The 25,670-nt window shown below is 32.7% G+C and overlaps 1 protein-coding gene across 7 annotated transcripts in view; it reads left to right on the top strand.

The window, feature by feature from the left end:
- The window catches only part of LOC106069716 (AP-3 complex subunit beta-2-like), a 33,519-nt gene extending 7,858 nt beyond the window's left edge, over positions 1 to 25,661 (top strand). For 6 of the 7 annotated variants that reach the window (XM_056009301.1, XM_056009299.1, XM_056009291.1 and 3 more), the window contains exons 2-26: positions 243 to 493; positions 1,897 to 1,972; positions 2,091 to 2,165; positions 3,353 to 3,448; positions 3,574 to 3,734; positions 3,949 to 4,015; positions 4,144 to 4,326; positions 4,505 to 4,696; positions 4,786 to 4,883; positions 5,343 to 5,397; positions 6,176 to 6,247; positions 10,917 to 10,979; positions 11,275 to 11,407; positions 11,540 to 11,592; positions 12,107 to 12,130; positions 13,258 to 13,425; positions 13,652 to 13,904; positions 14,941 to 15,168; positions 15,580 to 15,815; positions 15,990 to 16,065; positions 18,671 to 18,789; positions 18,959 to 19,147; positions 19,500 to 19,542; positions 20,588 to 20,770; positions 24,358 to 25,661. In XM_056009301.1, the coding sequence (XP_055865276.1) occupies positions 366 to 493; positions 1,897 to 1,972; positions 2,091 to 2,165; positions 3,353 to 3,448; positions 3,574 to 3,734; positions 3,949 to 4,015; positions 4,144 to 4,326; positions 4,505 to 4,696; positions 4,786 to 4,883; positions 5,343 to 5,397; positions 6,176 to 6,247; positions 10,917 to 10,979; positions 11,275 to 11,407; positions 11,540 to 11,592; positions 12,107 to 12,130; positions 13,258 to 13,425; positions 13,652 to 13,904; positions 14,941 to 15,168; positions 15,580 to 15,815; positions 15,990 to 16,065; positions 18,671 to 18,789; positions 18,959 to 19,147; positions 19,500 to 19,542; positions 20,588 to 20,770; positions 24,358 to 24,644 (3,258 nt within the window). In that variant the 5' untranslated portion in view covers positions 243 to 365 and the 3' untranslated portion in view covers positions 24,645 to 25,661. The remainder of the gene's footprint in view (positions 1 to 242; positions 494 to 1,896; positions 1,973 to 2,090; positions 2,166 to 3,352; positions 3,449 to 3,573; positions 3,735 to 3,948; positions 4,016 to 4,143; positions 4,327 to 4,504; positions 4,697 to 4,785; positions 4,884 to 5,342; positions 5,398 to 6,175; positions 6,248 to 10,916; positions 10,980 to 11,274; positions 11,408 to 11,539; positions 11,593 to 12,106; positions 12,131 to 13,257; positions 13,426 to 13,651; positions 13,905 to 14,940; positions 15,169 to 15,579; positions 15,816 to 15,989; positions 16,066 to 18,670; positions 18,790 to 18,958; positions 19,148 to 19,499; positions 19,543 to 20,587; positions 20,771 to 24,357) is intronic. The other variant, XM_056009302.1, reaches the window with a different exon arrangement.
- The last annotated feature ends 9 nt before the right edge of the window (positions 25,662 to 25,670 follow it).

Raw genomic sequence — 25,670 nt, 5'->3', positions numbered from 1 at the left:
TGCTAGAGTCATAAGTATAGCATAGACAATACTACACTACAGTGACTACACTACACTTTTATATAGACTCAATATCTTGAGATCTAGAGACAGTAGGGTACTCTAGATTAGCTAGATCATAGTTCTAGATCTAGAGCTACGCCTAAAGGAATAGATCACTAGAATATTTTATTATTAAGATGTTTTAAAAGTTTGATAATCTATGAATTTATCTAATCTATATCGTTGGAACTTCTATCTAGATTCTACACTGTAACTACACACATCTCTATAGACTGGTATAGTATACATTCTAGTAGACAAATCTAAAAAAAAAAGAGCAAGGCCTAAATTAAATTTGGCTGCTAAATACCGGTACTGACATAATGGCTGGGAATGGTTTCCAAGCATCCTATGCTAATGATAGACCACCAAGCTCAACTGGAAGTGGGGATGGAGGAGATGTAAGCACAGATCCAGCTAGCAGTGGATTTTTTACAAGTGATTTCAAAAAGTGAGTTCATGAAAAAAAATGATACTATCTTAAATGTTCAATCACAATTTTCACTTGATTTTCGTTATTGATGCCTAGTCTAGTTTAGTCTATTCTATGTTCACTGTTAATCATTATTTTAGAGTCTTATTAGTTTAAAATTAGGAAAAACTGTTGAACATATATATCTCTCTCTAGATATATCAAACATTTCACAGTATTACTATCCTTAGGTCCTTGTTCTGATATTTTCACTTGAATCATATTCATTTTGTGAATGCATGCTTTCTCTTTTTACAATTTCACAAGCAGAAAAGAGAAATGAACAGCATGGGATGAGTGATAACAACAAAGCAATGTCTTGTGTACATGAAAAATGACTTGAAGCTTAACTAGTTTGTTTGAAATATTATCAGTTTACTGTGTTCAATACGTTTGATAAGCAATCTATAATATTGACAAAAAACTGTTTGGCAATATTGGCACATGAATATAAAATACCAACCCTGATTTTAGAGTTGTTGTTTTTTTAGACACTTTCACTTTTTTTCAAGCTGTAATAGATGGAGCGTAAAAATAGCAAACTTTAATAATAGTTTTTGATATTTTATACTCTATCTATATAGAATGTAAATAAAATTTTTGATTTGTGTATCAAAATAAAATAATTGTTTAGTCTATTACTAAAAATTAGATCTATATCTAGTAGGGATACAAATGTTACTGACGTTAGTGAAATGAAAATTGACAAATAGAGATAACTTAACAAAGTTTTTATGACTAGTTAGGAAAATGCTAAACCTAAGTTGGAGTTCTTAAAGTAGTACCAAAAAAAAACTATTAAAAAAAACCAACAACAAGTCAGAGCATAATTCTTATACTTGTAATTTTTAAAAGTAATTGACACCTTCTCTCACTACTCATCTTCCTTTCTATTGATCATTTGTAATTATTTTAGGTATTTCCACAAAAGGCTATAGTCTATATATAAAGAATAAATAGAATTAACACAAAAATTTTGACTTTCTAAATTTTTAAAACATATTTTCTTCCTTTTCCACTAAGTCAATTTTTTTCAAAATTTCCCTCACGTCATGTATTTACATATCCACTTCCTTTAAGACATGGTCAAAGAGCTACAATAATAGCATCAAACAGATAGATCTATCCTTTTATCCTTTTTTTTTTTTTTTTGTGACAGTATAGATCATTTTTTTTAGACTAATGTAAGTCTCAACAAGACAAAATAAACACAAAGATAGTGTTCACACAGTTATCTTAAATTCCATCTTGATCTCAACTAATCTTCCTTTCAATACTATGTGCGCCATACATTATTTGAAAATTATTTACTAATCAGCACATCAAAAAGTCTTTTTATTTATATGAATCATAATTATACATTGTTTCAATCTGTTTTTCAGACATGAAGATTTAAAAACAATGTTGGACAGTAACAAAGACAGTCTTAAACTGGAGGCAATGAAAAGAATCATTGGTGTGAGTACACTATTATCATAAATTATTATTATTCTTAAAATTGTGTAAAATGTATGTAAAAAATTAAACATGAAATCTGTATAGATATTACTATTAAGTTTGAGATTTGTTTGTGTAGATGGTAGCTAAAGGCAAAGATGCTTCAGATTTATTTCCTCCAGTGGTAAAAAATGTTGTGTCCAAGAATCTTGAGGTAACCTTTTTTTTTTAAAGTAATAAACATAAATGTTCTTAATTAATTTTGTTTTAACTTTTTCATATTTTTATCATGCACTATTAGATTTCTTTACACTTAGAAAGCAAGTTATAAAAGACAAACACAAACAACATTTAATGCTAACTTCTGAAATTTTATTGCCCAAACACATTAAACATTTGACTGCACATTTGATCCAAAGGGCACGTTTTAACAAAGTAGATCAGAAAGAAAAAAAAATATTTTAAATTGGTTGTGAAATAATCTAGACCAATATAAATGAAAATAAGTCAAACTGGCCAGAAAGAAAGAATATTTGAAGAAAGGTTAGAGAGTTAGAGTGGTCTCTTGAAAGGCATTTCTTAAAATACTATAAAAGAAAGACCAGTACAGTCAGTGTAGGTCAAAAATTGGCAGTTAATTATACTTGTATTTGTAATTGTTTTTGTGTTTTCTTATATCATATTATATCATATTTTGGATTTATTTTGTGGGATTGAATTTAAAGGGATTAAATTTCAATCAAGTTAAAACATTGTCATTTCAGTGTATAATTTAATAAATCTGTTATGATTTGTTGAGAGATAATAATGCAAATATTCAAATACATTATTATTATTATACATCATTATAATAAGATTAATTTGTTTAATAAAAATATAATTATATATATATATATATATATATATATATATATATATTCTCTACAAAGGGCTTGGCTTCTGAACTGGGGGTCCCAGATTCGAATCCTGGTTAAGACTGGGATTTTTATTTCAGGATGTTTGAGTCCACCCAACTCTATTGGGTACCTGACATTAGTTGGGGAAAAGTAAAAGCAGTTAACTGTGGGCCACAGAAAAAGATGACCTTTACATCATCTTCCCTATATATTGCAAGGTTTAGAAGGGGAGCTTTATATATACTTAAGAATTTAAAAAAAAATATATAATTCTTTTTTTTTTTTTTTTTTTTTTTTTAGTATACTTAAGAATTTAAAAAAAAATATATAATTCTTTTTTTTTTTTTTTTTTTTTTTTTTTTTTAAGTATAAAAATCTTTGGAGTTGGTTACAGATGTCCAAACTTTTAAATTGAAATGTATTTCACATACAAAAAAAAAATAGTTCTCTAAAAAGTTGGTAAATTTGATTAAGGTTTAACAAATTATTACTGATAATGTTTCAGGTCAAGAAGCTTGTTTATGTTTATTTGACTAGATATGCTGAAGAACAGCAGGATTTGGCATTACTCTCCATCAGCACTTTTCAACGAGCACTAAAGGTTTGTTTTATAAAGAAAGCTCCTTAAGATAGGAAATCACTAATAATCCTGAATATTTACATTACCTAAAGAAATTCTGAAGTATTTATATGAAGATGTATAATTCTTTTTACTTGCATTCTTAGGATCCAAACCAACTTATCAGAGCCAGCGCTTTAAGAGTTTTATCAAGTATCAGAGTCCCAGTGATAGCACCTATTATGATGTTAGCAATAAAAGAAGCAGTAATGGATATGTCTCCCTATGTTAGAAAAACAGCAGCTCATGCAATTCCTAAATTATATAGGTATCTTTAATTTAACAATTATACATTTAGGTGTTACGTAAACTGATAAAAAAAAAAAAATTGACTAAAAGTCTTTCTCTTCTTATCTATATCTATGTTTATTTAAAACTTATATTTTCACATATAGATATATATTTGTAAAATCTTTGATTAAAAATATTGTAAAGTAATGCAGCCTGAGACATATATTGAATTTCTGTATAATTTCTTACAGCATAGATCCTGAAACAAAAGAACAGTTGATAGAAGTTCTGGACAGATTGCTTGCTGATAAGACTACTGTAAGTTATATCTTTGTTTATTCTTTTTTCATAATCTCAAAAAATAGTACTTACAATTTTATATCATCCTAGATCATGACATAGTATCATATTTTCAAAAAAAAAAGTCATATTTTATTTTTGAACAGTTGGTTGCTGGAAGTGCTATCCAAGCCTTTGTGGAAATTTGTCCTGAAAGGATTGATCTTATTCACAAGAACTATAGAAAATTGTGTACTCTATTAGTAGATGTTGAGGAATGGGGACAAGTGGTCATCTTAAACATGCTAACACGCTATTGTCGAATGCAATTTGTTTCCCCTAATCAAGATGTAAGTTCTGAGCTTTGCTTTAAAATGTTTTAAATACAAATTTTGAAAGTTATAATATTTTTAGTTATATATACTAAACTCTCCTGACTTCATATTTCAGTTTTGACAATGTTGACTTGTTATTTTATTTTAGCTAACATTATTTTAAAAAATATAATAATTTTTTCTCCTCATCTAGGAGACAACAGGAGAGAGTGAACAACCCTTCTATGAGGATTCTGATAAAGAGTCAGATGCGGAAGACAATGAAAAAACAAAAGAGAATAGTAAGCAAAGCAAAAGTGAAAAGCCAATAACATATGTCATGGATTCTGATCATAGACTTCTGCTACGACAATCAAAGCCTCTCCTCAATAGTCGTAACTCTGCTGTGAGTATTTTATAATGTGATCTAGTTAATGATAGAATAAATCATAAAATAGTGTATAGAATAGCTCAAAGATTTTGTCTCATATTTAGGTTGTAATGGCAGTTGCACAGTTATATTATCATTGTGCTCCCAAGTCAGAAGTTGGTGTTGTAGCCAGAAGTTTGATTCGTCTGCTTAGAAGTCACAGGTGAATTACTATAATATCAAGTTTTCAAAGCTGCCTTTTTTTTTATTCAATCAAGATTTTGATTGACACAGATGAGGGCTTTAGACTAACAAAGTAGTGCCTATGTTTACAGAACTTGATTATTTAGGGCAGTTTCATATAAAAATGTCCTAAAATATCTTAAAATATACATTTGTATATATATATTTACATATTATATTATATAAATATATTTCCATACAATGACTAATGTGTCATCTCAGGACATTTTAATTACTATTTTTATTACAATTTCACTTTAAACACATACATTACTGAGTTAAGAAGTTTCACTTTTCTGTTTATGTTTGGTCTAGTTGGTAGATGTGTAAATTTGTCAAGTAAAGTTGTCCATTCATTAGATATGATATCTTTTTAAATAAAAAAAAAAAATTCAGTTTGACAAAATGTTTTATACGTGTATTTAACTGTACTTCCCAGGGAGATTCAGTATGTTGTGTTGAGCAATATTGCTACTATGACCAACAGGAGAAGGGTCAGTATTTAACATAAATATGTTATTTATTTATCTAATGATGATATGGGGATTATTAATTGCATTAAGTTTATATTAGTGATTTCTACTTCTAATTATCAATTTTAATGAATAATGCACCTCTTAAAAAGCAAAAGTTCCCCTATTTGACCTTGCAATCTCTAGGGCAGATGATGTACGAGTCATCAGTTTTTTGGATAATGGTTAACTAGTGTTTCATGTGGCCAGCACAATGACTAACAGCCTTACTTTTCCTCAACTAATGTTGGGTACCTACCTATTAGAGCTGGGTGGACTCTAAAGAAATTCAAAATCCTAGTCTTCACCTCTTGTTTAGTCATAATGAAAACTTAAATTGGGTGCAAGTCAAAATCAGCCAGTCACACTTACCATTACCACATTTGTTATCCTGAAAGAGGAAGTTAACACATTTCTTTTCCTCCTTATATTTGCTTTGCTGCATCTCTTCACAATATTTAAATGTGTAAAAATACATGTTCCATATCTATGCTATTTCAAAGCAGTGAGAGCTGGAAACATTTATAACTTGACTGACACATTAAAAACTAATGGAGAATACAAAATGTGATGTATTGATCATTTTTAACCATACACATTTTTTTGTCCATTACTTTTATTTAAAAAAATAAAAAATAATAATATTTCTTTACAATTTGAATTTTTAATTGGTTTCATTTCATGTTAATAAAATAATACTTGGCAGCTCAAAACCACAAAAAGGATAATTTCTGCACCATTTGTCTGTTTTTTTTAACAGGGGATGTTTGAACCTTACTTAAAGTCTTTCTATGTCAGATTCAGTGATCCTTTACATGTGAAGCTTCTAAAGGTAGGCTATTTTTTTTCTTTATGAGTTTATCCTTCTTTATTAAGCTGATGACTTTTTTAAAGAGCAATTGATTTGTTCTTAATAACAAATGAATAATAGATAAAAAATATATTTATCAACCAGATCCTATTTCTTCCTCCCTCTCGAAAAAAGTAATTATTACGCCCTTGTTTAAATCTACTCAGAGTATATAAAATTCTAGTTTGGTGATATAGATCCAGAATTGGAAACATTAAATGACAGAGAGATATGGTATAGTTTGGTGATATAGATCCAGACTTAAGACAGTAGTTTAGACAGAATTCTACATAAGATTTGTAAAAAATGTTCCTGAATGTCTGTATAGTAAATATATGCAGGAATGAATTTCCAGTGCTTGGGCTGCACATATAGATCTAAAAAAAACAACTATAAAAAAAATGTCTCTAAAAATTTGAATGGACACAAGAAACTAACTAGAACATCATGAACTGTGCAATACACATTTACCTTCTGAACTAACTAGAACATCATGAACTGTGCAATACACATTTACATTCTGAACTAACTTGAACATCATGAACTGTGCAATACACATTTACCTTCTGAACTAACTAGAACATCATGAACTGTGCAATACACATTTACCTTCTGAACTAACTAGAACATCATGAACTGTGCAATACACATTTACCTTCTGAACTAACTAGAACATCATGAACTGTGCAATACACATTTACCTTCTGAACTAACTAGAACATCATGAACTGTGCAATACACATTTACCTTCTGAACTAACTAGAACATCATGAACTGTGCAATACACATTTACCTTCTGAACTAACTAGAACATCATGAACTGTGCAATACACATTTACCTTCTGAACTAACTAGAACATCATGAACTGTGCAATACACATTTACCTTCTGAACTAACTTGAACATCATGAACTGTGCAATACACATTTACCTTCTGAACTAACTAGAACATCATGAACTGTGCAATACACATTTACCTTATGAACTAACTAGAACATCATGAACTGTGCAATACACATTTACCTTATGAACTAACTAGAACATCATGAACTGTGCAATACACATTTACCTTCTGAACTAACTAGAACATCATGAACTGTGCAATACACATTTACCTTCTGAACTAACTAGAACATCATGAACTGTGCAATACACATTTACCTTCTGAACTAACTAGAACATCATGAACTGTGCAATACACATTTACCTTCTGAACTAACTAGAACATCATGAACTGTGCAATACACATTTACCTTCTGAACTAACTAGAACATCATGAACTGTGCAATACACATTTACCTTCTGAACTAACTAGAACATCATGAACTGTGCAATACACATTTACCTTCTGAACTAACTAGAACATCATGAACTGTGCAATACACATTTACCTTCTGAACTAACTTGAACATCATGAACTGTGCAATACACATTTACCTTCTGAACTAACTAGAACATCATGAACTGTGCAATACACATTTACCTTCTGAACTAACTAGAACATCATGAACTGTGCAATACACATTTACCTTCTGAACTAACTAGAACATCATGAACTGTGCAATACACATTTACCTTCTGAACTAACTAGAACATCATGAACTGTGCAATACACATTTACCTTCTGAACTAACTAGAACATCATGAACTGTGCAATACACATTTACCTTCTGAACTAACTAGAACATCATGAACTGTGCAATACACATTTACCTTCTGAACTAACTAGAACATCATGAACTGTGCAATACACATTTACCTTCTGAACTAACTAGAACATCATGAACTGTGCAATACACATTTACCTTATGAACTAACTAGAACATCATGAACTGTGCAATACACATTTACCTTCTGAACTAACTAGAACATCATGAACTGTGCAATACACATTTACCTTCTGAACTAACTAGAACATCATGAACTGTGCAATACACATTTACCTTCTGAACTAACTAGAACATCATGAACTGTGCAATACACATTTACCTTCTGAACTAACTAGAACATCATGAACTGTGCAATACACATTTACCTTCTGAACTAACTTGAACATCATGAACTGTGCAATACACATTTACCTTCTGAACTAACTAGAACATCATGAACTGTGCAATACACATTTACCTTCTGAACTAGCTAGAACATCATGAACTGTGCAATACACATTTACCTTCTGAACTAACTAGAACATCATGAACTGTGCAATACACATTTACCTTCTGAACTAACTAGAACATCATGAACTGTGCAATACACATTTACCTTCTGAACTAACTAGAACATCATGAACTGTGCAATACACATTTACCTTCTGAACTAACTAGAACATCATGAACTGTGCAATACACATTTACCTTCTGAACTAACTAGAACATCATGAACTGTGCAATACACATTAACCTTCTGAACTAACTAGAACATCATGAACTGTGCAATACACATTAACCTTCTGAACTAACTTGAACATCATGAACTGTGCAATACACATTTACCTTCTGAACTAACTTGAACATCATGAACTGTGCAGTACACATTTACCTTATGAACTAACTAGAACATCATGAACTGTGCAATACACATTTACCTTATGAACTAACTAGAACATCATGAACTGTGCAATACACATTTACCTTCTGAACTAACTAGAACATCATGAACTGTGCAATACACATTTACCTTCTGAACTAACTAGAACATCATGAACTGTGCAATACACATTTACCTTCTGAACTAACTAGAACATCATGAACTGTGCAATACACATTTACCTTCTGAACTAACTAGAACATCATGAACTGTGCAATACACATTTACCTTCTGAACTAACTAGAACATCATGAACTGTGCAATACACATTTACCTTCTGAACTAACTAGAACATCATGAACTGTGCAATACACATTTACCTTCTGAACTAACTAGAACATCATGAACTGTGCAATACACATTTACCTTCTGAACTAACTTGAACATCATGAACTGTGCAATACACATTTACCTTCTGAACTAACTAGAACATCATGAACTGTGCAATACACATTTACCTTCTGAACTAACTAGAACATCATGAACTGTGCAATACACATTTACCTTCTGAACTAACTAGAACATCATGAACTGTGCAATACACATTTACCTTCTGAACTAACTAGAACATCATGAACTGTGCAATACACATTTACCTTCTGAACTAACTAGAACATCATGAACTGTGCAATACACATTTACCTTCTGAACTAACTAGAACATCATGAACTGTGCAATACACATTTACCTTCTGAACTAACTTGAACATCATGAACTGTGCAATACACATTTACCTTCTGAACTAACTAGAACATCATGAACTGTGCAATACACATTTACCTTATGAACTAACTAGAACATCATGAACTGTGCAATACACATTTACCTTCTGAACTAACTAGAACATCATGAACTGTGCAATACACATTTACCTTCTGAACTAACTAGAACATCATGAACTGTGCAATACACATTTACCTTCTGAACTAACTAGAACATCATGAACTGTGCAATACACATTTACCTTCTGAACTAACTAGAACATCATGAACTGTGCAATACACATTTACCTTCTGAACTAACTAGAACATCATGAACTGTGCAATACACATTTACCTTCTGAACTAACTAGAACATCATGAACTGTGCAATACACATTTACCTTCTGAACTAACTAGAACATCATGAACTGTGCAATACACATTTACCTTCTGAACTAACTAGAACATCATGAACTGTGCAATACACATTTACCTTCTGAACTAACTTGAACATCATGAACTGTGCAATACACATTTACCTTCTGAACTAACTAGAACATCATGAACTGTGCAATACACATTTACCTTCTGAACTAACTAGAACATCATGAACTGTGCAATACACATTTACCTTCTGAACTAACTAGAACATCATGAACTGTGCAATACACATTTACCTTCTGAACTAACTAGAACATCATGAACTGTGCAATACACATTTACCTTCTGAACTAACTAGAACATCATGAACTGTGCAATACACATTTACCTTCTGAACTAACTTGAACATCATGAACTGTGCAATACACATTTACCTTCTGAACTAACTAGAACATCATGAACTGTGCAATACACATTTACCTTATGAACTAACTAGAACATCATGAACTGTGCAATACACATTTACCTTCTGAACTAACTAGAACATCATGAACTGTGCAATACACATTTACATTCTGAACTAACTAGAACATCATGAACTGTGCAATACACATTTACCTTCTGAACTAACTAGAACATCATGAACTGTGCAATACACATTTACCTTCTGAACTAACTAGAACATCATGAACTGTGCAATACACATTTACCTTCTGAACTAACTAGAACATCATGAACTGTGCAATACACATTTACCTTCTGAACTAACTAGAACATCATGAACTGTGCAATACACATTTACATTCTGAACTAACTTGAACATCATGAACTGTGCAATACACATTTACATTCAATAAAATACAAGTAGTACAACTTAGATTCATTGCTTACAGAAAGCATTTAGAAGAAAAAAAACTGCAAAATGTCTTTCTGTTAAATGTATCCATCATTTGATATTTATATATTCTTTTCATTTCTAGTTGGAAATTCTGACAAGCTTGGCAACAGAAACCAATATATCAACTATTCTTAGGGAATTTCAGGTAATTTTATTAAGTTTCCTGGTCACTATTAGGGCTAAACAAAATTTACTTTGATTACCTTTCTTCATTCTTGTTTTGATTTGTTTATTCCTATCATTCATCTGTCTATCTAATGTTAACTCTTCTTTGTGATTAGATGTATCTACCTTGTGCCCTAATGACATAATTGATAAGTTAATATTTTGAAACTGTTTAAATAAAAACATCATATCTAAAAAAGTTAAGAAAAACATTTTATGCAAGTAATTTTTTACTTTGTCATTGCAATTTCACTTCATTTTTTTGTCAATCACAGACCTATGTAACAAGTACAGATAAAGAGTTTGCCGCTGCAACTATTCAGGCCATAGGTCGTTGTGCCAGCAGCATTGCAGAGGTTACAGACACTTGTCTCAATGGGCTTGTCCGCTTGATGTCTAACAGAGATGGTAAGTGACAAAAAAAAATGTCAAAAGTTATTTTAAGGTTGGCATTTATAACTATTTTTTTTAGTTTATATACTAGTATTTAACTAAAAAAATCATTTCATCCTTCTGGATTTGCCATTGCTCTTTTCTCAGAGGCTGTTGTAGCTGAAAGTGTTGTTGTTATTAAAAAGCTTCTTCAGATGAGGGTAAGTACAACTCTTTCAAACATACAGGTTTCTTTGTTTGGTTTTCTTCACATGAACATCCAAATATATACTTATATTTTTTTGCTTTCAAAAGTATCTAGAATTATTTTCAGTTCTGAAAATACTTTGAAATATTATTTCTTTTTTACTTTAATTGAAAATTTTATTTTGAGTTATTAAATTTACATTTGATTGTGTTTACTAAAATGGATTACATATCTTAAAAACTTTTAAATATTGTGGTGAGTTGGTGAGCAGTTATATGCGAAGCAGAAGTTATGAGCTAATTGAGGCAGAGCTTTTTTTAAAATTTTGTAATATTTTTTTACAATACAATAAATGAGACATTTGAGTGGATTTTTTCACTAAATGCTAGCATTCATTGTATTTTGGTTTAGGAAGACCGAATCTCAATCCTTCACTTTGGAGTGTATTTTATGTACAAATTGTTGATGACTAAAGCAATGTCTTTAATATTGAAAGAAGAACATTTACTCATTCTATTTTTCTTCAGCCTAGATCTTCTTCAAAGTCAAAGGTTACATTTCTTTGATTTATCTCCCCTTTTACATTCTAACCTGGTCAGAGAGTTCAGCTTGTATTGTCAACTAACACGATAGAGTTTCTTGAAAGGGTTGTAGCATGGCATTGCATGAACGCAAGAAATTTAATAATGTCTCAAGTTTCCATCTCTGAGCAAACCTTTCATTTTGTCAAACATATACAAACTATAAAGTAAAAATAATAAATAATTGTGGTATTCATTTCTCTAATACACATACAACTAGATTGCTTTTGATAATACGTGGCTCTGTTCTTTGAATTTGAATAAAGAAAAATAAAGAAAAGAAAAGGTATTAATAAAACAATTTTTGTTTTGGTGTGATAAGGCTTGGGTGATGGTGGCATCTGATGGTATCTTTTTGTTATGTGAGGATATTTCAGTCTTTCTGGGACATTATTTTCTTGTCTTTTGATTTCATTGGAATGTTAATTATTTTAATTTGTTCAATTGTGTTACAATTATTATCATTCAGGTATGTTATTTAAATATCCAAGCACAGTTTTAAAAAAAAATATATAAAAGAGTGTGAAACACTTTTGACTATTTGTGTTAATCCATCGACATTTGTGTTTTCAATAATGTCTACTTTCATTAGTTATTGTTTCTAGCAACCTTTTCTTTTATTGGACAACTACATTTGCTATTCACTGTGTTTTGTTTTTTTTCATTTTCAGATATTTTAAAAATTTTAAATGTTTTAATTCCTTTTTTATGTGACAAGTATTTTGTTTATACTTAATTGTTATTACAATTATTTATAACTATTACAAACATGCATGAAGTAATGTTGCATTGACTTGTTTGTGCTCATCAACATTTTTTTAAAATTGTGAATGGATACATGTTATAACGTTTGTTGGAATAACTGCTTTAATGTAATCCTCTACTGGCTAAGCAAATCTTTTATTAATGTCATAAATAGCAAAAATTGTATTGCCTCTTGAAATCACACTTTGGTGAAATATTTTCTCTTAATCAACATTTTTAATTACGTTTATTTTTAAAGTGTTCCTGTGTTGTTTTTCTTCCTGTGTTGTTTTTCTTTCTGTGTGTTTCCTGTATAAATTGTGTTTGATAATGAGTTATTTCTTCTCTGCCAGCCCTCTGAACACAAAGATATCATTTGTTACATGGCCAAAATGGTGGACAAGATAACAGTGCCCATGGCAAGGGCCAGCATTCTTTGGTTGATTGGAGAATACAGTGAGAGAGTGCCAAAAATTGCTCCGGATGTTCTTCGTAAAATGGCTAAAAGTTTTATCAATGAGGTTCTGACTTTTTTTTATCTTTACTAGAATAGCCAATTGCAATTTTATGGAGAATTTTAGCATTTCTGGCGCATTTTTATTAAATAGACTTTTTTTTTTTTAAGTTAAAAGTATTGGAAAATTTAGTTTTTTACAATTATTACTTTGGTAAATTTTTGAAATAAAAAAGTATCATCTACATGTTTATCCTGTTTTTGGCAATTGCAATATTTCCATTTTATTTCAGGAAGATATTGTAAAGCTTCAAGTCTTAAATTTGGCTGTGAAACTCTGCATCACTAACCCAAAGCAGGCTAAATTGTTATGCCAGTATGTTCTAAATCTAGCCAAATATGACCTTAATTACGACATTCGTGATCGGTCTAGATTTCTGCGTCAATTTGTCATTCCATCAGATAAACCTTGTGCTTTGGCAAAATATGCTAAAAAAATATTTCTGGCAACAAAGCCTGCACCAATTTTGGAGTCACAATTCAAAGGTAACTTTTTGAAATTTGTTACTTGCTACTAACACTACAGAATCAGAAACCCCATTAGTAGCGAACCATGCTGAGAATTACTCCCTTAGAGCACAGAAAAGGAAGCGGGCAGTGGGTTTTAAGGTCGCCTTGTCCCCATACTAGGACAGACCTAATGCCGCACATGGACCAGTTATCTCTCTCATTTCCTTGTCCCAATCGTCCCTTATGCAAAACTCGACATTTGTAAAGAATGTGGTTTACTGTTTTGTCGTCCTCGACGCAATGGCAGCACCGTGTTCTCCTTACACCGTCCAAACACTACCAGACCTGTGGACCACTTTTTCATTAATTTTCAAAATGGCTATATGCCCGTGTACCTATTTTTTGGTACTTTCATGAATATGTCAGAATCTAAAAATAACCACACAATCACAATTAAACTACATGTTAAGCTGTGCTAATGGCTCCCCCCTTGTATTTACATGTAAACATGAATCAGGCATGTAAAAGGTAGATATAGGCTTGTAATAAGCATAATGTTAACTGATATTTTAGTTGATTTAGATTCTTAAGGGTCAGAATTTTATTAAGAAGAATGTTTTTACTTCAGTTAAAATATACAGTAAGAGATCGAATGCTGAAGAAAAATGTGTGCTTTTCATTAGATATATAGCAGGATAGAGTAGCCCAGGCATAGGGGAGGTGGGTAAGGATGGTTGGGTTAAAATTTAAAGTTCTTGAGAATTATGCAGCATATTAACAAATTGCATAGCATCTGTAGATTTTTCTGAACTATATTTTCTATCTTATTTCTAGAGAAATATTTATTCACTTTTAAACCCCTTTTAAGTCTTGAGCAGTCACAGAATAAAAGAATCTAAAACATAATTCCAACATAATGCAGAAAATTTTCATGCACAATTTATTTTAATAAACAAGTTATTGATGCTAGTCTTGATTGGTAAGATCATAATGGATAGACAGAATATATTTTGCAAAAAATAATCATGTTTAATACATGTTTTCTCTAAAGATTTCACCTTTTTAATTACAGCCCATGATAATTACCAGCTTGGATCTTTGGCCCATCTGCTCAACATGAAGACAACAGGCTATCAGGAACTGCCTGATTGGCCTTTGGTTGCTCCTGACCCAACAGTTAGAAATGTTGAGCTTCCACCTACCTGGCAAGATAAAAAAGAACAAACCAAAGGAAAGAAACAAAAGGCATCAAGTACTGACAACAAGCCATTTTACTCCTCATCCTCTAGTGATGATGACAGTAAGATTAGGAACAATTTATTGATAGCTTATTTTGTTATAAACATAAGTTAAGAAAAATATGATTGTCCCATGTGATGAGGCTCTTCTTTTGCATTTGCTTCAAAGAGCCATTGTAAACACTAATCCTAGTCTATGAATTTTCTTTCTCTTTTTTGACTTCTCAAACATGTTGACATTCATATTCTCTCTGCCACTTGTTTTTTTTTTTTAAATGTTTCCATTTTTTTTTTGTAGTTTAAAGAATAAAGTTAATTTCTTTATGAAACAGTTTATTGTCAAATAGTTGTGTTGTCAGTCAGGAGCTCAATCCATATGAATAGGTGTTTTCTAGACTAGACTGTCAAGTATAATGAGAAGTATAGCATTGTCATTCTTTGATGTGTAATAAGAACATTTCATAACTTTCTAGGTGACAGCAGTGAAGAGGACAGTGATGAAGACACTGATGAAGATAAAGAGGAAGGTTCTAATGAAGAATCTGAAGAAGATGCAGCAGCAACAGATAGCTCTGAAGAGGAGAGTGAAAACTCATCAGAAGAAGAAGAAAGTGAAGAAGAGTCATCTGAGGAGGAGGAGGAGGAAGAAGAAGAAGATTCCTCTGATGAGGATAGTGAAGAGGAAGTTAAAAAAGTTAGCAAAAAGCAGGTGAGAGAAATTGTTAAATCAATATCTGTGAACATTACAACATGAGTTTTTGTGGGCATTGACAATAATAGGGATATACTGATTTTATTTATTAGATAATACTAAAGGTTTATAGTGAATTTATTACACCATAATACCTCTCTCTCTCTCTTTTTTTTTTTTAATTAAATAAAGGAACCACCTAAACCAGTTCAGCCTAAAGTGACATCCAAGTCTCCATCTACTGACTTGCTGCTAGATTTAGATGATTGTAAGTTTACTATTTTTAGAAATCAAAGAGATCAATATTTCTGTAATGATATTGTTTCTACCTAAGACTTATCATGTAATAAAACTTTTTCTAAGTACAAACAATAGAATAACATCTTTTAAAGGAATTATAGTATTGTAAATAGGAATGTTAAAACAAATACAGATTCAAACAATTTTGAACATATTTTTACCCAGTGGTGTAGCTAGGGTATTAGATGCCTGGTACTTTAGGATTGACTTCTAGAATACACTTTTGGACACCGTAGTGTTGAAATTTCATGACTGCAGCAATATCAAAGCCTTGACCTCTGCAGTCCATTTTGTCTAAGTCATACAAAGCATCATGCTTGTCTTAAGTGTCGATGAAGTCAACAAAAGACTCACAAAATCATTATCAATTACTGTAAAATTTTGGAAGTTAGATCCAACTTTAAGATGTCAAGTGTAGACATAGTATTGAAAATAATCTAGAAATATTTGGGTTGTAGCAAAAGTCAATAACAGCCTAGACCCTCACCAATTTGCATACAAAGCAGCTAGAGGAACTGAGGATGCCATTCTATTGCTTTTGGACCATCTTTATAAGCATCTCGATATACCCAAAACCTACGCACGAGTCCTCTTCGTAGATTTCTCCTCGGCTTTCAATACCATACAGCCACATCTAATGATAAACAAACTGAGTAACTTAAATGTAACCCTTACTTACAAGCATGGGTTCTAAACTTTTTAACCCAACGGCCCCAGTATGTTAAAGTCAACAACACCAAATCGTCAACTCGAGTACTATGTACGGGTGCTCCACAAGGTTGTGTGCTTTCTCCTGTACTATACACTCTTTACACTAATGACATAAGAAGCATCTATGACTCAGTTAAACTCATTAAATTCGCTGATGATACTGCCATAGTCGGTCTTATTTCAGGAGACGAAACTCAGTATCGAAGCTCGATAGAAGAGTTTACAAACTGGTGCACCGACAACTTTCTAGAACTGAATGTAATAAAAACTAAAGAACTTATAATAGATTTTAGAAAGAAAAAACAAACTTTACGTGAACTGCAAATAAACACTACATCTATAGAACAAGTAAAGGCATATAAATATCTAGGCGTTATCATCAACAACAAGCTTTCATGGGAAGACCACCTTGGAACTCTGACAAAGGAAACAGCCCAGCGACTCTTTTTTCTATACAAACTCAACAGTTTTAAATTAAACAAGAAGATCCTTGAGACATTTTACGGCGCAACTGTACAAAATCTGCTAACATACGGAATAAGTTGTTGGCAAGGCAACGCCTCATCTAAACTGTTGCAACGTCTAGAAAACATCATTAAAAAAGCATAAAAAATTACACTCACAACATTACCACATTTAAAGGAACTTTTTGAACAAACGTGCCTAAGAAAAATCGAAAAAATCTTGGAAGACAACGGCCACCTGCTCCATCAGAACTACGCCAGGTCGTCGCGAAGTGGGCGACTGCTGTCAATCAAAACAAGAACGGAGCGGTACAAAAACTCGTTCGTACCTCACTCGGTCTGACTCTATCACCGCCACTCATTGATTAGGGAACATGAAATGCACCAAGATACCTGTGTGTAGTCGCTGAATGAACTCTTCATGTTGTCTGTTGTATTTATGTGTATGTTTCTGTTGTGTTGTCTTTATATGAGAAACGAGTCCTTGTAATCACAACAAATTTCCGTAAGGATCAATAAAGCAGTCTTAGTCTTAGTCTTAGTTGGTTTACTTACTGTATGGGCTATTTTCATGAGCATTTGAGTAAGTTTGGTTGGAACCCAAAGTTATCTCAGGAATGGATTCCACTTAGATAGTAATTTCACCAACCTCAAGACCTTGCTTTCATTTTTATCCTTCCAATTCTTCTTCCACTTGTTCATGATGCCCATGAGTGCCAGATTCTGATTTGAGAGAAAACAAATGATGTCCAAGAGTCTCTTTTTGTAATCTTTTCACTTTTTTCCTTTTTGCTAAAATAAATCTTGAACATTGCTGTCAATACTGTTCTTTACACACAGACAAATTCCAAGTTCCCTACAAGCAAACATTGACTGAATGTAAGCTCTGCTTGTCTCTTGATTTTGTAATTTTCACTGGTAACTGCCACTCATTGAATTCATTTAGTTGGGTTATAAATGCAGATGTAGGCTAATACTTGGTCTTGTCAGAAGATTATGCAGAGGTAGCAGAAAAAGGATTTTGGGCAAAACTTTCTCGCTGTTTGGGTTAGGGTTAGGGTGAAAGAAAGTGGATGTGTAAAAGTGCGTTGCCTTTTAGAGATTTAAACAAACCTAGTAAATTTAATTCAGGTTAGGCTTCAGTTTACATTTAATTTTAGAAAGAATAGAGGAAATTAACAAAGTAGCTAAATAGATATTTGTTTAATTTACATTTCAATTAGAGTAGTTTGTCTTTGTACAATGAGAAATTTTGTCCTTACTTTGATGTCCCTCATCACTTGATACTCCGTGCGGCCCGCACCACCCGCACATGGCTAGCTAAGCCTCTGTTTTTATCTAAAAACAATTGCTGTGGTCTCACATTATATTACTTATAAATTATTACTTTGTGTACAGTGACCACATCTGGACCACCTGTGTTGGGCTCTGGGATTGCAGGAAATCTTTTAACTCCAATGGCAGCTGTTTCTGGCTCAGTGACACAACCAATCGCTGCACAACCAGATCAGTCCAATGTAAGAAATCACCATTCTTATTTTGCTTTTTCTTTTCAGTGTTTTGTATTTTAGAAAATCTTGACTTGTTTGTGAGGCTTACTTATTACCTACTTGGCTTCAGAACCTTGGTTATCATCGTAAAAAATGCTGGGTTTAAACTTTGTTTGTTTCTTTTTTATATTGCCAGATTGTTCAAGGTGTGAAAGTTCAATGTAAAACCTATGAACTTCTCAATCGTCTAAGTTCTGGAGGCTTGTCACTGACCTACAAATATACCCGCACCATCTCCATATTTTCACCCAAACTAGTCACTCTGGAATTGATCTTCACTAACCAAAGTGATGCTCCCTTTACAGCCATTAAAATAGGAGAAAAGGTAAGTAGTTGTCTTTGACAGACAATACAATTTAAATTTTTAAAATGTTTTACGTATCTTTACTTTCATTGATGTGGCATTCTTTACTAATATCAATCTTGGTCCTGTCATTAATTTTTGAGATTTTATGCTGTGTTCATGGACATTGACTATGTTGATTAATTCAGCGGCTTTGTCTCTTTTAGATGAGAGGAATATTTACTAAGGTTTAGTTACTGGACTGATCCCTTATTTCTCTAAATAGTTACTATTCTCTACATCTACTACTGCTCACACAGTAGAAAGTGTCAAATTTAAATGACGAAGTTTTAAAAATTAATTTCTTTAAGTCAATTCTCTTTATGTTCCACAGAAAATACAACCAGGAATGGAGATAAATGATTTTCCAGAAATAGGTAAGAAAATACAATTTAAACAAATCTACTTTTAAAAAAAAATCTACTATCTTGCAGTTGATAAGCTGCTATTTAGTCTCATTTTTAATACCATTTTGTTTTATTTCTTGTCTTATTCAGTCATGCTGTGTTATATCTTAACTCTTTCTCTCCGTAATTTATTTTCCACGCTCCAACGGAATTACTCATTTTTGATCATTTGTATTTCACTATCCTGTTTTGATTAAACATCAATAACTTTTTTGTTTGCTTTGAGAAAATGTTATCTTTGGTAAAGAATTAAAGAGGGTTGCATGCTCTTTTTACACAACGCAAATTAATGTTCATAAAGCCAAAAATTAATTTAATTTATTGGGGTTGAATCGACATTGGTATCGTCAATTAGGAGAGAAAGAGTTAAATAACTTGCTACTTAAGAAACTTTATTATTTTCTGCAAAATCATACTCTTCATTATTAAAATAAAAAATAAGCACAATTTATACCATTAATTAAAAACATTTTTAAGACAAGATTAAAAAGACAAGTTTGTATTATGCCAGGGGGCTATCTTGTTTACAACTATCCATGTACAAGTTATAAATCAGATTTTACTATCATCTTGTTTGAAATATGCTTATAGGTGCATTGAAATCTAATATGAAAGTGTTTGCCCCTTTTTCCTATTTAATTAAATAGTTAATTGTATGCACATGTGTAATTATTATTTTAAAATAACAAGATTAAGCAGATGGAATAACAAGATTAAGCAGACGGTGTTATTCAATAGCTGTATTCGATTTAGATTACATGCAATTCTGAAAAATAAATTGTTAGCGGACTAGAAATCACAATTTTCTTCTATGAAGTCTGTTAATGAGAATAAAAAATTTCATAGATTAATTGAAGTCACTGTTATAATTGTGATCTAGTGCGAGTTAATGTTTAACATCATATGTGAGTATGACTAACTCCCATTGTCAATAAGCTTAGCTTTAATGTATTAAACTGATAAAAGATTTTTTTCAAAATGATGTCAGTTTAAATTGAAAGCCTTCGTCTTTCAGCCTCACTTGGTGTGGGAGCTTGTACCAGTGTTCTGATGGGCATCAACTTTAATGATACCACCCAGCCAGCTAGCTTTCAATTAGTCACTGAGCAAAAGACATACTCCCTCACCATCTCTGCCCCAGTAGGGGAGCTCCTGCAGCCTCACACAATGGGAGAGAATGATTTTAAGGCACAGAAAGGTGAGTCATCACTTGATAGGATTCCTCATGAGATGTGTCGGCTGAATGGTCATTTAGCTGACTTATGAACCCAGGGTCTTAAAAGCTTTGTGAAGTTCTGGTTAATCCAAATTTAACAATACTTAAAGTTAGTTGGTTCAAGTAGAGACAGGTCATCCTGGCCTGCAAGTAGTAAAATGGGTCAACTTAACCATGTCAGCCTCTTAGTATTAAATGGAAACTTTCCTTTTATTTCTATTTTTTTCCAAATCGTGATGCAACAGATGGAGAGGTAAAAACAGTGAAAGAAAAGGTAACTCTAAAAAACAGTTTTAAGCATGTGAAGTAGAAAGCACTCTTTTTTTTTTTCTGTAACCAAATGTCTTATGAAAATCTGAAGTGGCCTGCCCTTATAACTGACATCTTGTCTTCCTCAATGGATGTCAGACATCATCAAATTACATGGGCTGCACACAAATATTTTCATCTGAAGTAAAAGTAAATCCTTCTTACCTAGCAGCCTGCATTGCAAGTGGTGTTCTTGACTGGACAGTTTGTCAGTGTGGCACAGTGTCATTGGCAGAAGAAATAAAGGGACTTGCTTGAACAGTCATAGCTTGGTCAGTCTTTCTTGTAATAATAAGATGGTGAGACTTGTTCTAATATTTGATGTGATTTATTGTTAAGCACAAGCTGTTGTACCCTGGAATACCCAATAAGGAATTTTGTGTGTGTCCTGCACTACAATATTCATGGTGGGCTGGCTGAATGGTAAAGCCATTGGTCTGTTAGTCAAGTGGTTCAGAGTTCATAGCTTGTAGCAAGATAGGCTTTTGACTTCTGGTACTTAAGCAGAGTTAGAGAGAGGTGGATCCTTGTCATGGAATGGAGATGTTATAGAAGGATCCTAGGTAGCATCTACATAGACAGCTTCAGAAAGGAAGAAATTGGAAACAGGCTCACAGTTGCTATTGGATTCCACTACCAAAACTTTTTAAATCCTGTACCAGCTCTGCTTGTGGACTGGGAACATGACAAAGATTGAGATGCCTGTGTGTTGTAGTTGTAGTTCTATTTTGACAAAGTCTATGCAATCAGAACACATTTTTAATTGGGATCAGCCCAACAGTCTTAGTCTCAGCGTTTATTCTCCTCAACATTCTCTCTTCCCTAACACCAGTCAACACTAATGCCTCACCCCAATGTTGCGTAGTTATCCTAACTCTGTTTTTTATTTCCTCTACTCATAGTACTTGTACGGGGCGAGAGTGTCTTGTATGTTTGTTTTGAATTGTTTTGCTACGTCACTAAGTCCGGTGACATCTATTGGCCATTCTTTGTCATGAGGCAGTTAACCCTCTGACTTTGGTTGGAACGGACAGTGTGTTGGTCCATAAAAGGTTATTATATCTATAGTCTGTACTAGTTTTCTTGGACTTATTCTTCAGTAGGATTTTTGGACCCCTGTTTAGGAGTTGTATATACTGAGCTCGAGTCTGTGCTAGTGTGGGCGTCGCCTGCCGTCTCAGAAATATATATTACAGTTCAGTGTCATTGTCAAAGTGGCAATCATCTGAGGTCTAACTTTACTATTACTGAGGTTGGCAGTTTTGTGGCGCCAGTTGGTCAGAGTCTGGTGGACTATGAAACCAGGGTGACAAGTTGATAGCAGTAGCAAAGGTGCTTAAATTAATTGTTGAATAATATCTTTATATTTATATTATATATATATATCTAATATAAATATTGTCTATTTATCATCTTCATTGTACATACACATATATCAGTTTCATACAATTAAATTCGTTTAATTTTTGTTATTTAAACTATTCACATAGTTGGTCACTCTATGTATGACTGTGTGTGAGTGATGTCTTGTCAGGTGGAACCCCGGGACCTTAATTGTATACAGCTATTCCTAAACCTGACACCCAACACTAATATGCCTCACCCCAACACTAATATGCCTCACCCCAACACTAATATGCCTCACCCCAACACTAATATGCCTCACCCCAACACTAATATGCCTCACCCCAACACTAATATGCCTCACCCCAACACTAATGCCTCACCCCAACACTAATATGCCTCACCCCAACACTAATATGCCTCACCCCAACACTAATGCCTCACCCCAACACTAGGTTTGAACTATTTTCCTGTATTCTGAAAATCTACAGCGCTTTTAGTGACTGGTCATACATGTTTTGAATGAGATAAATTATGTAGTCTAGTTATTGTTGTTGAACTTTTCAAGTCTCTTTCAATAGAAACATGTACACGCTTTAAAGACTAATAGTCTTACTATGTTAGTTATTAATTATCTAATAATCTAAATGACGTTAATTTTAATGTCGCGCTAAACAACTTCAAAAAGCATAACAATATAGGACACAAATTTTATGCTTAGATCATACATATACTAGCTTGTTGTCTATACTTGAATGTATAAGCAAAACTTGTGATCTTTCATACTGCATTGAACTCTGGTTTACAAATGAATGAGTCTAAACAAATTCAAGAATAATTTCATGACATCATGCCAAAAACATGTTTTTAAAAAAAGCGTTTAGTCACTGGCTAATTAATGTGCACAAAAATAACTTTCTCAATCTTTTAAACCTTTTTCTAAGAAGAGCGTGTAAACGTCGCCATGGTTATTTTGATCAAAGCTGGAAAAGATAGCAAAGAAGTGTATTTCAGTAAACATTAGGCTGCGGTAATTTGGTTTGACTGTTAGAGACAGAAGCTCTTGACACCATCCCGAGATGATGGCTCCTGAGGGGCCAGTGACGAGTTGTTCATGTACCTGTGACAAACTTGTAACTCGGCCCATCAGCAGGGGTCAGGTGTCAGCACGTAGCTGTCTGGCTGGCCAAGTGTTAGCTCGGAGGCAAGTAGACACTAAACACTGTGAAGATGTAAGAGCTGGACTGGCTCTTTCAAACTGGGTGACTGGATGAACCTCCCTCAAGAAAACCTCGAGGAGGAGGAATGAGTACAAGTGAGACACTGAATGATCTTACACTAGAGCGGGGAGCTTGAGAAAGGGGCAGTGAACTCTCATTATTGCCAGTGAAGATTTGTTAAACCCCAAGATTCTTTTCTTTTCATCTGTTTTTTTTTTTTGAGTTATGTACCTTTGACATGCTCTTGACCGTACATGTTTGATTTAATTGTTTTGGATGACCTAAAATGTATTTTCATACATTCTTTTTTTTTTAAATTGATGGCTGTGCATTATTGAGCTTGTGCAAAGGTGTTATCTAATGTATGAATACATAACTCTACATATCCACAGGCTGTGTGTGGGTTGGGGATGAAGCCATTCACACTATTTAGACAGTTTAGCAATTAATCCACCTTGTTGAAATACCTATTAAAAATGTTTCTTTCTAACCAGCAATAAGTGTACTTTTCCAGAGAAGCTCTTCAAGTCAGCTCTAGCTCTCTATGCTTGAGCTTTGAATGATGGAATGTTAGCAGTCCATTTAAAAAATATCTGCTATTGGTTTTCTCCTTTTTGTCTGTCTTTTTTCAAAAATGTCTGTTTGACCTTCTGAATTGCTTAATAAATAAGTGAAATACATTGTGTTCTATTTCAGCCAAACTTGGAGGGATGAATGAGAACCAGGAGAGCTGCGATGTCCCTGAGAGCAAGAGAACACCACACAGTATTTGTTCCGCTGTCATGACTGTGGCAAACCTTCTCCAGGTGCCCTCGTCTGACCCCAGCATCTTCAACTTTGCTGCTCACACCCTGGCCACTTCAACGCTGGTGCTGGTCTCGGTCAACACTGGGGGAAAGAATGTCAAGGTCACTGTCAATTGTGAAAAAATGGTCATTGGCTCCATGCTCCTGAAGGATATCAAGCGATCTCTGACCTCTTGATGATCCAGTTTGTTCAGCATGTAATGCTCTTGTAATGTGATAAAAATGTTTTTTTTTAATGTTTTTGTTTCATTAATGAGGTCATTGATTTCCAGTTTTCCTTATGACTTGATGATTCAGTTTGCCAAACAACTTTGTATGAAACTATTCTCTTCCATTGGTTTAGATGATAAACACATGTGGTTACTTGATGACCTGTACATTACAGTAGATATTGTACCACCTGTATTATTTTTTTTCCTTATTAGTTATGAAAATGGGTCTCAAGTACAACAGATGTTGAATGTGATAATCTATTTGTGAGATGTGATCTATTTGTCTGTGTGTTTGATTTAGTGTCATCAAAAACTTGTTTCTTTTCTTCATACCACTTGGCATTCCCTTTCTTGGATACATGTTGATGTGCAATAATGTTTTTGTGCAGGCCTCTTTGTTTTCAAGTGGACTTTTTGTTTTATTATATGTGCAGCACAAAGTGATTGCATTTCCTTGGGGAACAGTTTTGTTTGGTCTTTTGTGAAATGTTTTTTTTTTTTTTTTTTGTAATTTGTGAAATGTTTTTTTTTTAATTTTAAGTCATTTTTTTTTGTCATTCCAGAAGTGTATTAAGATTTATTTGCTTGAAAAGGTAATCAGAGAAGATATTTGTCAATTGTATTGAGATCAGATTTTTGATAGCCAAAAACGTTTAAATTTAAATGTACTGTACTTTGCATATTTGCTTTGTTGAAAGACACTGCTATAGGAGACAATAAAGTTGATTTCATTTAGTACATTTAGTGACTGTTACTTGACTTCATTATTTCCATTGAAACAATAGCAGAGAAACATCTTGATTGTGATTTTGTAAAATTAGAACTAAATAATTAATTCCTGTTATTAAAGGAAAGGATACATGCTTTAAATGTTATAATTTGAAAGCTTGTTCAGCCTGAAGCTCTGACTTGATTATTGCTACTATTGTCCTATGGTGAAACAACTTGAAAGCTTCTATTAAAATGAATACAAATTATTTAATTTATTTGT

The sequence above is a fragment of the Biomphalaria glabrata genome, chromosome 1, assembly GCF_947242115.1.
Source record: "Biomphalaria glabrata chromosome 1, xgBioGlab47.1, whole genome shotgun sequence".
NCBI classification, from domain to species: domain Eukaryota; kingdom Metazoa; phylum Mollusca; class Gastropoda; family Planorbidae; genus Biomphalaria; species Biomphalaria glabrata.
This window is presented reverse-complemented; position numbering and strand designations above follow the sequence as displayed.